Genomic DNA, 15,128 nt, shown 5'->3' with positions numbered 1-15,128 from the left:
CACCCTACAACAAAATTCTCAGGACAACCAGAATGAAAAATTGCTCTGATACCACTTGATGCAGTCACCAGTAAGGAGAAACCCCAAAGAGATCAGTCTGAATTGGTCAACACGAGTAAACACAACAGAAACACAAAGATATGATGGAGGCAATGCATAATTGATAGAATTATAACATGAAAATTGATTACAACCAACCGGTAACAACCGAATTACAAAAAACCAGTTCACAGGCCTGCTAAAACATGCTCAAAGTACAAAATAGGTCACAATCGGGGTCTCAAATCCTTATATCTATCTTCTATGCTTAGTCTACCTACCTCCTTACATTCTAATGTGCAATTACAATGATATATGCGATCCAAGGGGATTTGATTGGCCCCAAAAGGGATCAAAACCCAAAGAACAAGACCTAATGTGTAAAACCAACAAGGTCGGCCTCCACCAAAGAAATCCTTCCGAAAAATCCAAAGGATGAAGTGTAAATCATGGGAAAAGGTCGCCCACATGCCAAGGAACATCAAAATCAATGCTCAATGTTCCACAAGCTACGGAAGAGATTCGGTAGATCACAAATGCAAATAGGTCAAGGCAACCAATAACAAGAAACTGCTATGTAAACCGGTAGCAATATCTTGCCGAAAAATGATCCAAATGTGATGCGGTCTGGAAATAAGAAAGATGATCAAGTCTTCAAGTAGAATCCAACTCCACAGGGTCCGGTGAGCCAAAACCAGTACACACAGAAGTAAATGTTGAAACTGCAAACAAAAAGCAAAACAAAAGGAAAATATTTTAGATTGATGCAAGATTGCCATGAACCGGGGATGCTCTTGCATCATTCTCAAATGGAAGGAATTGATTTTGAAGAAACTTTTGTCTCGATGGTAAGGATCGAAGTTGTTAGATTATTTATTGCTTATGTTGCTTACAAATATTTCAAAGTATATCAGATAGATGTCAAGTCAACATTCCTAAATGGTGAATTGGAAGAAGAAGCGTACATAGAGCAATCAGATGAATTTCAATTGACTGATCAAAGAGATATGACGTGTTGGTTGAAGAAAGCATTATATGGATTGAAGCAAGCACCAAGAACATGGTATGCCAGATTGGATAAGTATCTATCGAAGCTTGGATTTAACAAAGGTACTGCTTATAGTAATATGCACTTCAAGATTGATAATATTAACATTTTCATTGTTGAAGTTTTTGTTGATGACATTATTTTTGCAGGAAATGATAGTTTGTGCAAAGAGTTTGCTAATGAAATGCAGAATGAGTTTGAGATGTCTATGATTGGAGAGATGAAATTCTTTATGGGATTGCAAATTACTTAGTCATAAAAAAGAATTTTCATATCACAGTCCAAGTATGTGAAAGAGTTATCGAAGAAGTTTGGTTTAGAGGATACAAAGCCAATTGGTACTCCTATGGTGACCAGATGTAAGTTGAGTAAGGATGATGATTCCCCTAAAGAAAATCAAACTAGATACAGATCTATGATTGGTGGATTACTTTATTTGACTCAGACTAGACCAGATATCATGAATGTTGTTTGTCTTGTTGGTAGATTTCAAGTTGATCCTAAGGAATCTCATGTTGTTGTTGTTAAAAGAACTTTTAGATATTTGAAAGGAACTATTGATTTTGGTTTATGGTATCCTAAAGATGATAATTTTACTTTGAGTACTTTTACTAATGCTAATCAGGTACATGATGTTGATGACCATAAGAGTACTAGTGGTGGTGCATTTTTCTTGGGAAAGAGATTGGTTTCTTGGTTGAGTAAATAGCAGAATTCATCTTCTCTATCTATTGATGAAAGAAGTATATCGTGATCATGTGGATAATAAAGGTCGTAATATCATTCTCATCACCAAAAAATTCATGATGTATTTACACCATTACAATGAAGTGCTATTAATATAGTTACTTCTTATTTGAACTTCATTGCTTCTTATTTATTCAAGTTCACTGTAGCAAAGCATGCATTTTTTTCTCCTTTATGTAAGTTGAAAGGACAACAATATTAATTATTATATATATGTGGTTTTCGAAATGCATGACTTTAAATATATTTTTTAAATGGATGTGCAACAAATGTATATGAAATATTAAATGTGTAGCAACTAAATATCAAACATTTTTTAACAATTTTTTTTTTACAAATATTTAACATGTAAATAAAAAAATAATATCATTTAAAACAAATTTGAATTGGATGTGTGGCAATGTATAAAACTTCCACTACTAATATTTTTACTTTTCTTAACATATTTTGTGCTACTATTTATTTGTAATATACACGATTCTCTAAAATGTGTGACATTAAATAATCATAAATCAAATTATAATCCTAACCCTACCTCCAATTATAATTATAACCCTAACCCTAACTATAGTTATGGTTGCATTAATAATAAATCCAAACCCTAACCATAAACTTAACCCTAACACTAAACCCTAACCATAATCCTAAACCTAAAACAAACCCTAACCCTAACAATGATGTAAACCTTAACCTTAACCACAATATTAACCTTAACCCTAACAGTAAACCTTAACCCTAACCCTACATTAAATAATCATAAATCAAATCATAATCCTAACCCCACCCCTAGTTATAATTATAACCCTAAATTTGATATAAAATTTAAACATAGTTATAACACTAACAATAAACCCTAACCCTAACCATAAACTTAACCCTAACCCTAACCCTAAATTTGATATAAACTCTAAACATAATTGAAACACTAACAATAAACCCTAACCCTAACCATAAACTTAACCCTAATACTAAACCCTACTTATAACCCTAACCCTAACCCTAATTGCAATCCTTAACCCTAACCCTAACCATAACCATAATCCTAAACCTAAACCAAACCCTAACCTTGATGTTAGCTCTAACCATGATATATACCCTAACCATTATCATAACCTTAACCCTGAAACCTAACCCTAATCCTAACCCTAACCCTAACCCTAACAATGATGTAAACCTTAACCTTAACCACAATATTAACCTTAACCCTAACAGTAAACCCTAACCCTAACCCTACATTAAATAATCATAAATCAAATCATAATCCTAACCCTACCCCTAGTTATAATTATAACCCTAACCATAACCCTAATTTTGATATAAAATTTAAACATAGTTATAACACTAACAATAAACCCTAACCCTAACCATAAACTTAACCCTACCCATAACCCTAACCCTAAATTTGATATAAACTCTAAACATAATTGAGACACTAACAATAAACCCTAACCCTAACCATAAACTTAACCCTAATACTAAACCCTACTTATAACCCTAACCCTAACCCTAATTGTAATCCTTAACCCTAACCCTAACCATAACCATAATCCTAAACCTAAACCAAACACTAACCTTGATGCTAGCTCTAACCATGATATATACCCCAGCTATTATCATAACCTTAACCCTAAAACCTAACCCTAATCATAACCCTAACCCTAACCCTAACAATGATGTAAACCTTAACCTTGATCATAATAGTAACCTTAACCCTAATCATGACCATGATCCTAACAATAATCCTAAATCCTAACCCTAATCATAATTCTAAACCTAAACCAAACCCTAACCTTGATGTGGACCCTAACCGTAGCCCTAACAATGATGTAGACCTTAACTCTAACCATAATACTAACCTTAACCCTAACCCTATCCGTAACCATAATACTGACCATTAAATAATGCTTCATACTATCATTAAATAAAGTCTAATATATATCTTCCATTTTAGTATATGCTTTAATCTTGCGATACATATATATTTATTAAAAATAGTCTAAATGTATGTATAAAATTTCATATATTTCCACATAATAATATAATAAAATTATAATGCTACAATATAGTTCAATTCAAGAAAAAGATACTATATAATTATATATTGCATTTATTTAATGTTTTCCATGTCGCTGCCACATGACTGCCACTAGCATATATATCTTAAATTTTAATTTAATCTACATAAAATAAGTTGAGAGATATCCTTTTTAAGACGTCTATTTTTAATCAATTTTATACCTTAAAATCAAATAGACATTGGGAGAAGAATATCTCTTGACATATTTTATATGAATTAAATTAAAAGTTAAAATATATATACAAGACCACTACATCCCATATAAATTGAGAGATATCTTTTTTAAGATGTCTATTTTTAATCAATTTTATACCTTAAAATCAAATAGAAGTTGAGAGAAGAATATCTCTTGACATATTTTATATGAATTAAAAATAAAAAAAGATTTAAATTTACATTTTAAAATTTGAATACCTTTACAACAGCTTGAACTTTAAAACTTGAACTCCCTTTTCAACAACTTCAACTTTTAAATTGACACAGCCTGACAAATTTATAAAATTAATCATTTAAAAATATTATTAAAAAATCTCAGCAGCACAGTGCACCCAATGAAATGTTTTAGAAAACCCAACAAGGAATTGCAAACCCTACTATTATTGAAGCAGTGTCTGTTTTCATGTTCCCCGCTTAGGATTTTGTTTAACGAGTTACTATTATCATGACATGTGATTTCGGTTCTATGATTTTTTCCCTTGAATCTTCTTCGCATTTCAGGGCATGCAAACATGGAGGGACATTGGTACTCCCCAAATGCATTGTTTCGCCCCTCAGATCGCGCCCATCTGCATGCCTTATTTCCTCTAAACATTCACTATTCTCTGTCTCAATATCATCGCATCATGCTACACTCCCAGCCCAATCTTACCCACAACAAGAAGAAAAAAGCAGGCAGCTGTTCAACGACGACATTACAGAATTTCTACTCAAGGAGTGTGGGGTTTCTGACCGTCAACTGCCAACGATCAACAGAAAGATCAAGGTGCCCCTGTCACTACGCAAATTCCTTCACACAGCCCGACAGGTACTACAATTCTTCAGAGACTTGGGATTCACTCCACACCAGGTAAGGACTGTCATAGGAAAATACCCTAATCTCCTTACACTCAAAGTGGATGGCCTGAAACCCAAAATTGATCTTCTCACCACATTAGGCCTTACTGGAGAAGACCTGGCAATGGTTATAACCCGAATGCCTAGAATTCTTGGCTCAAGTTTGGAGGAAAACCTTAATCCTAAAATTCGATTACTTGCAAACCTGTTTGGCTCAGAAGCCCATCTGTCCCAAGCTATCAAGAGGGCTCCAGATATTCTGTTAATCGATAGCAATGTGACTGGTAATGTGGCAATGAAGGTGAAGCAGATGAAAAGCATTGGTCTCCTGGAAGATGAAATCAAAGATATGTTAAAGAAGGCTCCGCGCTTACTATGTTTAACCACAGAAACTCTCGACAAGAAGCTGAATAATATGACGAATCTCGGTCTCTCTGATGAGCAGATCAAGCAGGTGCTTAAAAAGTTTCCTTGGATACTGACTTTGTCTGTGGATAAGCTGCAGAAGGACATGGATTTCTTGACTCACACTGCTGGGTTTGCGCCAAACAAAGTTTGCATTTATCCTTTGTTTCTTGCGTTCAGCGTAGAGAAGAGGTTAAAGCCTCGTTTTATGTTATATAAGTATTTAACTGTAGAGCAATCTTCCAAACGTCTTCCTATTAGTCTGGCTACTATGCTTAGCTTAGGTGATGAAGAATTTTCCCGCAGGTTTCTAAATAATCTTCAGACACTAGAGTTATATGAAAGTTACATAAGCGAACCATCTAAAACTGCACTTTCGGGATAACGAATTGGGGACAATATCCATTCCTACCACATAAGGTAATATTTTCAGAGAGCTAAAACAATCGTTGCTACGGAGGATCCGTAGCATATCACTCTTGTCTGTAATTTCCGAACCTCTTCCAAAACCTTTTTTCTAAATTTGTTAGGCATTTGTTGTCGTCTTTCATTTTACCATAAATATAAACACAGCAACATAGAGATTTTTAATTTAATGAATTATGAATGAGGTAAAGTGGTGTAAAAGAACTCTTTGAATTTGCTAGAACCACCAAATATTGCTTGAAGATTGAACGTATTCATGATTTTGTTGTTCTTTTTACTATTATGTCCATGTTTAGATGACAATTCTCAAGCTTTTTGGTGCGATTTTATGTTCTTGAATGGTAACACTTTTTTTGGAGTATTACGTCCTTACTAGGAGGAAGAAGTGTGGTTCTTAAAAGCAAACAGGTCAGTCATATTAACTTAGAATCTCTTGAACGAAGAGATGGCATCAAATTCCTGTTCTTTATGTGCATCACGCTAGCATGATAATCATCAATTACGTTTGAAGATAAGTTTGGATCTTCCATTTACAATAGATATATTCCTGTATTAATTGTAATAAAAAGGTTTGCATTGTAGGAAAATAATCTACAAATGCAAGCAGAAATTTCTTATATATTAATAATTGCTAGACATAGCAGCTTTTGTGGTATTTTGCCATATGTCTGCTAACCATAAACAGCATCTCACAGAATTAAGATTCCCCTTCGTTCTTTCGCATACAATGAGCCCAAATAGTTTTAGGGAAACAACTCACGTTTAGTTGTGTCAGGCATTAGTAGGGATGGAACAATCTCATATATGTGCAAATAAATCTGACCGTAGATCAGTTAATTCCTTAAAGGAGCAAAATACATATGTTGAGAAACCTTACATGCTTGGCCTTGCATGGTAGGGCATGCTCATAAATTCTTTAAAGCTCAAATACATGTATGTGTAAACAAAATATTGTTTTTACTAGAAAAGGTCATTTTTCTTCAACTCAGAAGTTCAAATACATATATCTGTAAACAAAAATATTATTTTTACTAGAGAAGGTTATTTTTCTTCAACAGTAGCACTGCTTGACTTATTGGATATAGTGCAGTGCGCACACTTTGTCATCTCAGTTGCTAAGTTCTAGAAATACCGCACAGCATCATTCTGTGAGCTGTTTGAGAGAAGCAATCTCATTTATGTTGCAATTCTAGATGTGCATTGTGAAGGGAATCTTGCTATTTGATAATGGCTTGTCATACATGTTGAGATTGCTTTTAGTGGAGCTGATTGCAATAAATATTGAGAAGTAGCCAGATGGGAAATACAAGATCAATGGTGGCTTGGATGTTTTGACACTATTGGTTGTGAGTTAGTAGTGTACCTAAGAGCACCGTTGGCTGTTCTGCTCCTTGAATAGACATGATCACATCTAGATTAAGCTAGATTGTAATTTCACAATGCACAATCAGCTAGTCCAATTCCATCTATATGTTTCTAAGATCTATAAACACAGCCTCTACTGTCGAAGGTTGATAAATATATCATAGCAGAATGGCAAATTGCCATTTGATTATGGCTTGGTGATAATCTAGTCGGTAATGATGATTGCCAGCAAATTAGGTGTTTGGACATAATGTGTTGTGATTTAGTATTTCACCCAAGAGCATCAATGGGTGATCTGCACCTTGAAGATTGGTTGTATAATAAGATCCTATCTAGCTAAGGCTAGATTCTATTTTCATATGCACATGCAAATAGTGAACATGCTTGTTTTCATACTGTCAAGGCTTAATCGTCTAAAGTAGTAAAAATTCCTACAACTTTGAAAATTCAAGTTAAAATATAAGGTAGCATTAAAGTAATCCCGATCTGAATTCTTGTACAGTATAGTAGTTAGGTTAAATGAAAATAGTTAAAAACAACAATTGTTGTGGGAATGAGCTTCCACCATATCATCATCTTCAAATTCTAAATTATAAAAACTACACATTGCATAAACGAGTAAAAACAATCAACCTGATGTACACAAATAAGCAAATACGTGTCTTCTTTGTAGGATGAAATTTTTTGTTTACTTTTCTTCCAGTTAGGAGAAAGCCAAATTTCATGAATTAATAGGAAGATTGAATGCATTGGTGGTCATCATGGATTTAGGCTTTTTCATGGTTGCAGCTTGCATCTATTAATGAGATGAACTTTGCTAAAATATTTTCACTTGTAGACAACTATGATGTGCAATTTGAAGTGGCAAAGATCCCTCTGGAAGCTTCTAAGGCTGGTTCGGAGGTGGATTCTAAGGCATATATGAGGTCTTTTATTTGGGTAGGGTGGGCAGAGTTTATGCAGGGAAGAAACTTTGATCTGGAGCTTTGGCTCCATGGATTGCATAGGATGACAACTAGAGGATTGATTGGGACTATTATTTTAGAGATTTTGCAATTAGCAAGGTGAAAGACTGGATCTTATCAGATTTGGCTATTGGAAGGCATGTAGTTGATTTGGGCAGTGGGTTGTTGGATTGCTAGTATTAAGCATTAGCTAGGTGGCTAGAAACATCTCTCGTTGGTTTCAATGTTCCTTCCCCATGTGCTTGAGCTCTTTGTCTTCCTTATGATGGTGAATCTTTTATATTTTTCTTTAGAAACTGTCTTCTTTAGGGCTTGTTTTCCTTTTGTCATCTTAGACTGCACGCACAGGGTTATGGACATGTGAAGCTTTAGCTTTGTTTCAAGTCTCTGATTTCTTATCATAGGAAGAGGGTTAAGGGAGAGATTTACTTTATTCACTAATTCTTTGAAACGATGGGGGCCTATGTAGCTAGGCATTAAATTTGAGATTTTGTAGTGAATCTTGCAAATTACACTCTCTCGTGTTTTGTTGGAAATTTTGGCTTTATATCATTAAGGAGAGGGGCACTAAATAATTTAGCCACTCTGTGTGTTTTATGTCCTACTATAAGTGTAGTGTTCAAGGATGAAGACATCATCTATAGTCTAATAGCCCTGTATCTACTCGCCTTGTAAGGGGTGAGGAAGAGCCATGTTATCTAGGGCCTTGTAAAGGGATGGTGAAAAAGGTGACTATGGGAAAGTCGAGGTGAAACTGAATATTGGATGGTAAAAAAAAACGGAGATATTTTCCATAGAAAATCAAATTATGATGTTGTTATTAGGATTCAACTATGTAGTTTTCAAGTCAAACTCATTAACCCATATTTCATGAGTAGTGTTTCACAAGAACCCATCTCTCATGAGAATGAATGGTACACTACAAGAACCCAATTCGCATGAGAATGAAAGGTACACTACTCATGATACATGGGTCAATGAGTTTGACTCGAAAATGACATAGTTGAATCTTGATAGCAATATCATAATTTGACTTGCTGTGGAAAATATCTCCTCCTTAGCAGTTGATGAGCTAAAGGGGCTCTATAATGAATGATTTATAACTTCATACGGCACAACACTTGCTGAAGGTTTTGCAAATGGGGTAGCAAGCTAAGTAGGCTTAACCTTGGGGGAAACTCCATGGTTAAGTGCGATTGAGTTGGAGTAGTACTAGGATGGGTGACTTCTCGGGAAGGTCCAATGCTTCACCTTTGTGAGCATCACCTAGATGCAATGAGTGCTATGTGTAACATTCATTCTCATGAGAGATGGGTTCTTGTGAACCACTACTCATGAAACATGGGTCAATGAGTTTGACTCAAAAAATACACGATTAAATCCAAATAGCAATATTATAAAAATAAAGACTAGAAATGGGAAGTTTGGTGGTGGGGATTGAATTGGCATGATCTTTTTGTTTTTGTTCACATATATAGTAGCAAGGCTAAGGTGTGAAAGGGTAGAAGCATAGTACAGATGGACTAGAATGTTTGTTTGGGAAATTGGAAGGGGATGAAGTTGGCCCAGGATTATATACCTAAGGGATGTGAGTTAGGTGGTTGAGGGGAGTTTGTACTACAATTAAGAAATCAAAGAGATAAGCCACATAGAGGAGGTGGATTGGGGAGGGTGCAACAAATGATGGTTGAGGGCTAAGTCACAAGGTTCGAATTCGACAACCATGAAATTTGGATAAAATTCGACAAGGGAAAAATTCGAAAAAAAATTCGGATAAAATTCGCCTTCTATAATTTTGTTTATTTTTAAATATATGTATACTTCTAATAAATTATTGGAATAGCGACCCTTGTTGGAGAAAATCCGAGGGCGACCCAGCAGTTGCAGACACCCATGACCCAATAGATACAAAACATATACAAAGAATACCCACGACCAGCTGAGTTGTGTTTAGAGGCGGATAGTAGTGCTTTATAGAGGAAATTCGATTAAATTCGATTTTTTTTATAAAAGTTTGAAATTCGATTAAATTCGATTTTTTTTATAAAAGTTTGAAATTCGATTAAATTCGAACCTCATCCATGAAAATCGCCATATCATGTGACTTAGGTTGAGGGTATAAACATAGGGGTGTGTGGCTTAAGTGAGCTTGTAAAAAGCAACTCACCTTAATACCATTTGGATAAATTATGGAGTCGTTCAAATGAATGCCCTCACTATGTATTTTTATAGCCACCCTTGTTGGTAGTATTAGCTTCAAAATGGCTTTGAGCTTCATTGTCCATTAACATCACTTGAAGAAGTTGGGTAGGCATATTGTGAGAGAATTGGAGAATATTGAGAGCCTTATTTGTTGGCTTCGAAGTATGAATTTGGTCACCATATCAACCATTTTGTTCTTTTCACCCTTTACATGGAGAGCACTACTTTGAGCGGTTGAGAGTCTTGAGAGTACTCAAAATACCATTTCATTCGTCCTAATGATACCAGTAAGTAGGCATTGGTTAGATATTATTTTCATTTGTTTATTTGATTTGCTTCTTTAGCATGTTGATCACCACTCATGAGTTGCCTTATAATGTCAATTGGAGTGGCTTTTACAGGATAAGAAAGTGGAGTCCAATGCTTAGAAACAGGAGTTCAACAAAGTTCTTGGTACTCTTGTTGATAACCTGGTAGTAGCTAGAGATTGGAATGTTAGCTTCATCCATTAATATACCCTTGATGGTTGCCTGATTGGGTTGCCTTTGTTGACCCCAGTAGAACTGAGTTTTACTTGGTGTTGTAGGGGGGCATTGCGAAGATTGTGATGGATTAATTTTGATTATGGTGGAGATGAATTGAAAGGGTAGCTTCCGATTTCTAGATAAATGGAGGTCTGCATTGATGCTGGGTGCTGATTTAGATGTTTTCGTGTTGTATGATGGTGATTGTGGAACATACTATTTTTCCTTTTTTTCATAGATTTCTTGCTGTGATGGATAGCATTATATTGTGTGGGAGGTAAAGATGTTGGTGTTTTATTTTTCTTGTAGCACAAGTATCCATTAGATTATGAATGTTCATCCTTGAGATTGGATTGGGACCTATTTTCATGGCCACTGTCAACCAAACCTGTTTTGCTTATCCGATGTTCCACATTGAGATGCTGGATTATCTCTTTGCCTTGTTCTAGTTGGGACATTGATTAGGTCCTTGCTAATCCTTTTTCTTGAGATTTTCAAATTAAGATTCCTGTTGTGAATGACAAGCCAACAGTGCAGTTTAATTTTCATCCAAGTGTTTATATGCCTTATGTTATATTTTTGGTTGGAGCTAAGATGATTCTAATGAATAACTTTGTAGGCTGGGTTGAGGTTGCAGTTTGCGGATGCACAAGTCAGATAGATAAGTTCATTTTCCATTGTACTGGAAATTCTAATTCTAATTAGAAATTGAATTTTGCCAAGAGTACACAGGAACACTTCTTCGCACTATATTTGAGTAAAGGAGTCAGGGGTTTGGACTCTAAAATCTGCCACCTTTGCCATTCACCAATTAATCGCTTGTCTTCTCAAATCTTCAAGATGAAGGTTGGAGAGGAGAGGTTAAGCTAACCAACTATCATTCTGGAGATCGATAATGCTATCATTTTCTATTAGCCAATATACATATCTATCAATTACATGAATTCCCCTTTTTAAGAATTTTTTTGTTGGCGATATGTTTAATTGCCATTTCCAATGAAGAAGGGATCTCAGGTTGTTTGTATAGAGTTTGTAATTCTGTATAATGATATTGTGCCAAGGGGCATTTAGATGATGCATGAAGTACCAGATTGTCTTCGTAGCGAAAGATAGATTGAAATCACTCACCTCTCTGATGTTTAATTGTCCACCAACAGGGTTGTGATCCTGGTCCAACAGATCAGTGGGATTTCAACGTTGGCCTTTGTTTTACATTGAAGTAACTGAGTGAGTTGAGTGGCAACTTCTCTTTGATGTGGAATAAGAGAGAGTAATTAACTTGGTATGGGTTATAGAAATGATTGGATCAATTGTCTGTTTTCTGGTGATGATACACAGTTATTTGTTGTTCCAAATCCTTGTCAAACCTTGCCTCATTTTGAGGAGTTATATTTCGATTCTAAAGGGAATGCAAGGTATGCTGTAGGGATTTGCTGCTTCTTGAATTACAGAATGTTAATAAGCACTTTCTTTTGAGATAGGCTGTTATTGGCAAAAAAGTTATAAGTGTTGTTCCCATTTATAATTTGTCCCAAGGCTTTTGCATACCTGGAGACAATACCTTTCATACTTTGGGTTTCTTCTTAAGTTAGAAGCAATCTTCATGATATCATAAAAAATATGAAAGTTTGTACCCTCTTTCCATTTGGTTCTGCTTGGAGCCAAAAGGTTCTCCCTTGATTTTGGAATTTAGCAATTGCTCTTAGGAGGTTCTCACAAATGAGGAGATATAAATAGTTGCTGAATGGATCATCTTGTCAGAGGCTGCTGGAAGATATGAAAGGATGTCCTAATTTGCCATTGAGGGATATATAAAAAGAGATGGAGGCGATACAAATGAATGCCATGAGATGTATTTTTTGCCAAACACATAGCTATTAGGGTTTTGAAAAGAAAAATCCAATTGCACCAGTCAAAAACTTTAGCAATAAATTTCTTGATGCTTCTGGATTAGATTGTGTGCAATTTTTTTTTTTTTTTTTCTACAATCTAATCCACAAGCATCAAGAAATTTATAGCATGGATTGTGGAAATCTGATAGCTTTAACTTTAGCAATGTTAAGCTTTATTGGAACTCTTTGATTGGATTGGGTTTTGAGCAAGTGGAGTATATCTTGCAGCACCCGTATGTTATCAATAATTTGCCTCCTTCGAACAAAAGCATATTGTGAGGGACATAAGTTCTCTGTGAGAAGGAAATTTATCCTGGCCACAGTGATATTAGATATGATTTGGTATAGCATGTTGCCCAAAGCAATCAGTTTAAATTGAGATATTTGACCCACTTTTTATTGTTTATGAGTCAACACTAAAGCGGTTGAACTGAGGATTTTGGCATCTTTCTAATTTCTCTTGATTCTTCCAACACCTCCATCAGTTCTAAGTAGAGGCAATATTTACTTTTAGTAGAATAGTGCAGCACAGCCATCAGGCTGAGAAGCTCTTGGCCCGCTGGAAGGAGAAGGCAATTAATTTTATTTCTGTTATTGGAGCCATTGGATTGTTGTTTTCCTTCTGTGATACTACACGCTGGATGTTTTCCAATAGTGCTTCTCTGGTCTTGTTTTCCTTAGCATTGCTCCTGGTTTCATGAACAAGGTGCGGAAGTAGTTAATTGTCCAGAATACCTTGATTGTTGAAGAGAAAAGTCCACATTTCTGTTTTGAAGTGTTGTATTCTATTGAAATGTGGTCTGTTGAGATTTTTATTATGAAAGAATTTTGTTATTGGGTATCTTGCTTTGATCCAATTTCTTCTGATTGTTATCTCCAATGAATTTCTTCTTGTGTCTGGATGGTGGCAAGTCGTTCGATAATAAGCTGTTTTTATGCTATTTGTTGATTTGAGAATCTGTTACCTCCAATATCCCTTGTAATCTGCACAGGTTGCTTAGGACTTTTGTCTTCCTAAAAATAATCCAAATTTTGTATCAACTCCAACCTCTGATCTTGAGTTTCAGCATTGCAGGTTCACTTATGTATCTAAACACAGCCTGCCTCTAGATATAGCTGCTAGCTTTCCACTAGATTGAGGTCAAGTTTTGGAACTCAGAATTTTCCATCCAGATCAAATATATGCAGAAGGGGTGTGAGGGCAAAACTTTATGGAGGGGATGAATAGAGAGTACTATTTGCCAGCAGACAAATAAAATGGCTTTGAGAACATGACTTGAAAATGAGAGATTGGGAGACATCCAATTCTTTGGCAAGAGAATACTGAATTTTTTCAACTATGAAATGACATCCCTTTCTTCTGTTGCACCTGGCCTGCTTTCTGATGGAAAAATCTAGATCAAGCATCCAGTGTGTTGAGATGAGATTGCAAAAGGCAATGGAACTCGTGTAATTGAACCTAATGCTGCCCATTTTCACAGAAGGATCCTTGATGGATTTGAAATCTGCCATACGGAGAGATCTGGGAATGGAGAATGTTTGTAATCAACTAGATATATTATCCAGAATTATGATTTTTTTATTGCCATATAAAGTGATGTAGATTTTGGTTATGGAAAAACTTTATTGAAACTTTGAGAAAATTCAGCTAGGAATCCCAATTGAAAACTTGTAGTATGCAGTAAATCGTACCTCAAAGAGTCCCAATTGATTATTGTTTTTAATTGTCTCGAGAAGATAATTTGATGTAGCTTCCAGGTCTGGAGTTTGCTTATTTTTAGCATTTGTCTTGGAATGGCGAACACCTAGAGAAATACAATATTCAAGTTAAATCTTGTGGTCTTTCTGTAACAGTTGCTAGATGATGTACAATTTGTTTGAAGCTTTCTGGTTACTATGATTGGGTACGATGTGTAAGCTAGAAATATTTTCCTTCAACATTTTAGAATGAATGATATATTAATTTTAAAATTTGGAATTCAATTAAAATGCTAAAGCCCAAGGAAAAGTTACATGATCCATTTGATATGAATTACTACACTAGTAATGTCCATGGGGACTGAAAATTGGGCTAGATTTGGACACAGATCTAGGTAAATAAGTAGTATCTTATGGTTCTCACTCTAATTAGAGACAATGTCTTCAACTGAGACACAGTGAGTGCTAAGTGGACCATTCATGCTCATGAGAGATGGGTTCATGTTAACCAGTATTCATGAAATATGGGTCAATGAGATTGACTTAAACTTTATGCAGTTGAATCCTGATCAAACATCATAATTTGATTCATTGTGAAATTTATTTCATAATTGTCATGGAATGGGACTCAATAGTTTCAAATCATGATCCTACTTGAAAATGTTATGACTTGAGCATAAGTCCTAT

General features: G+C 35.2%; 1 protein-coding gene across 2 annotated transcripts; it reads left to right on the top strand.

The window, feature by feature from the left end:
• The first annotated feature begins 4,459 nt into the window (after positions 1-4,459).
• Positions 4,460-14,447, top strand: LOC131072841 (transcription termination factor MTERF9, chloroplastic). 2 transcript variants are annotated; one of them, XM_058009123.2, is made up of 2 exons: positions 4,460-5,418; positions 13,819-14,447. In XM_058009123.2, the coding sequence occupies exons 1-2, from the start codon at positions 4,573-4,575 to the stop codon at positions 13,834-13,836; spliced, it is 864 nt and encodes a 287-aa protein (XP_057865106.2). In that variant the 5' UTR covers positions 4,460-4,572; the 3' UTR covers positions 13,837-14,447. The 2 variants fall into 2 exon arrangements, with proteins under 2 accessions (XP_057865106.2, XP_059077317.1); XM_059221334.1 differs by lacking the exon at positions 13,819-14,447 and having other exon boundaries at positions 4,461-6,037.
• The last annotated feature ends 681 nt before the right edge of the window (positions 14,448-15,128 follow it).

Source organism: Cryptomeria japonica, chromosome 5 (assembly GCF_030272615.1).
Source record: "Cryptomeria japonica chromosome 5, Sugi_1.0, whole genome shotgun sequence".
In the NCBI taxonomy this organism is placed as follows: domain Eukaryota; kingdom Viridiplantae; phylum Streptophyta; class Pinopsida; order Cupressales; family Cupressaceae; genus Cryptomeria; species Cryptomeria japonica.
The sequence above is the reverse complement of the archived record's forward strand: the minus strand, read 5'-3'. Positions and strand labels throughout refer to the sequence as shown.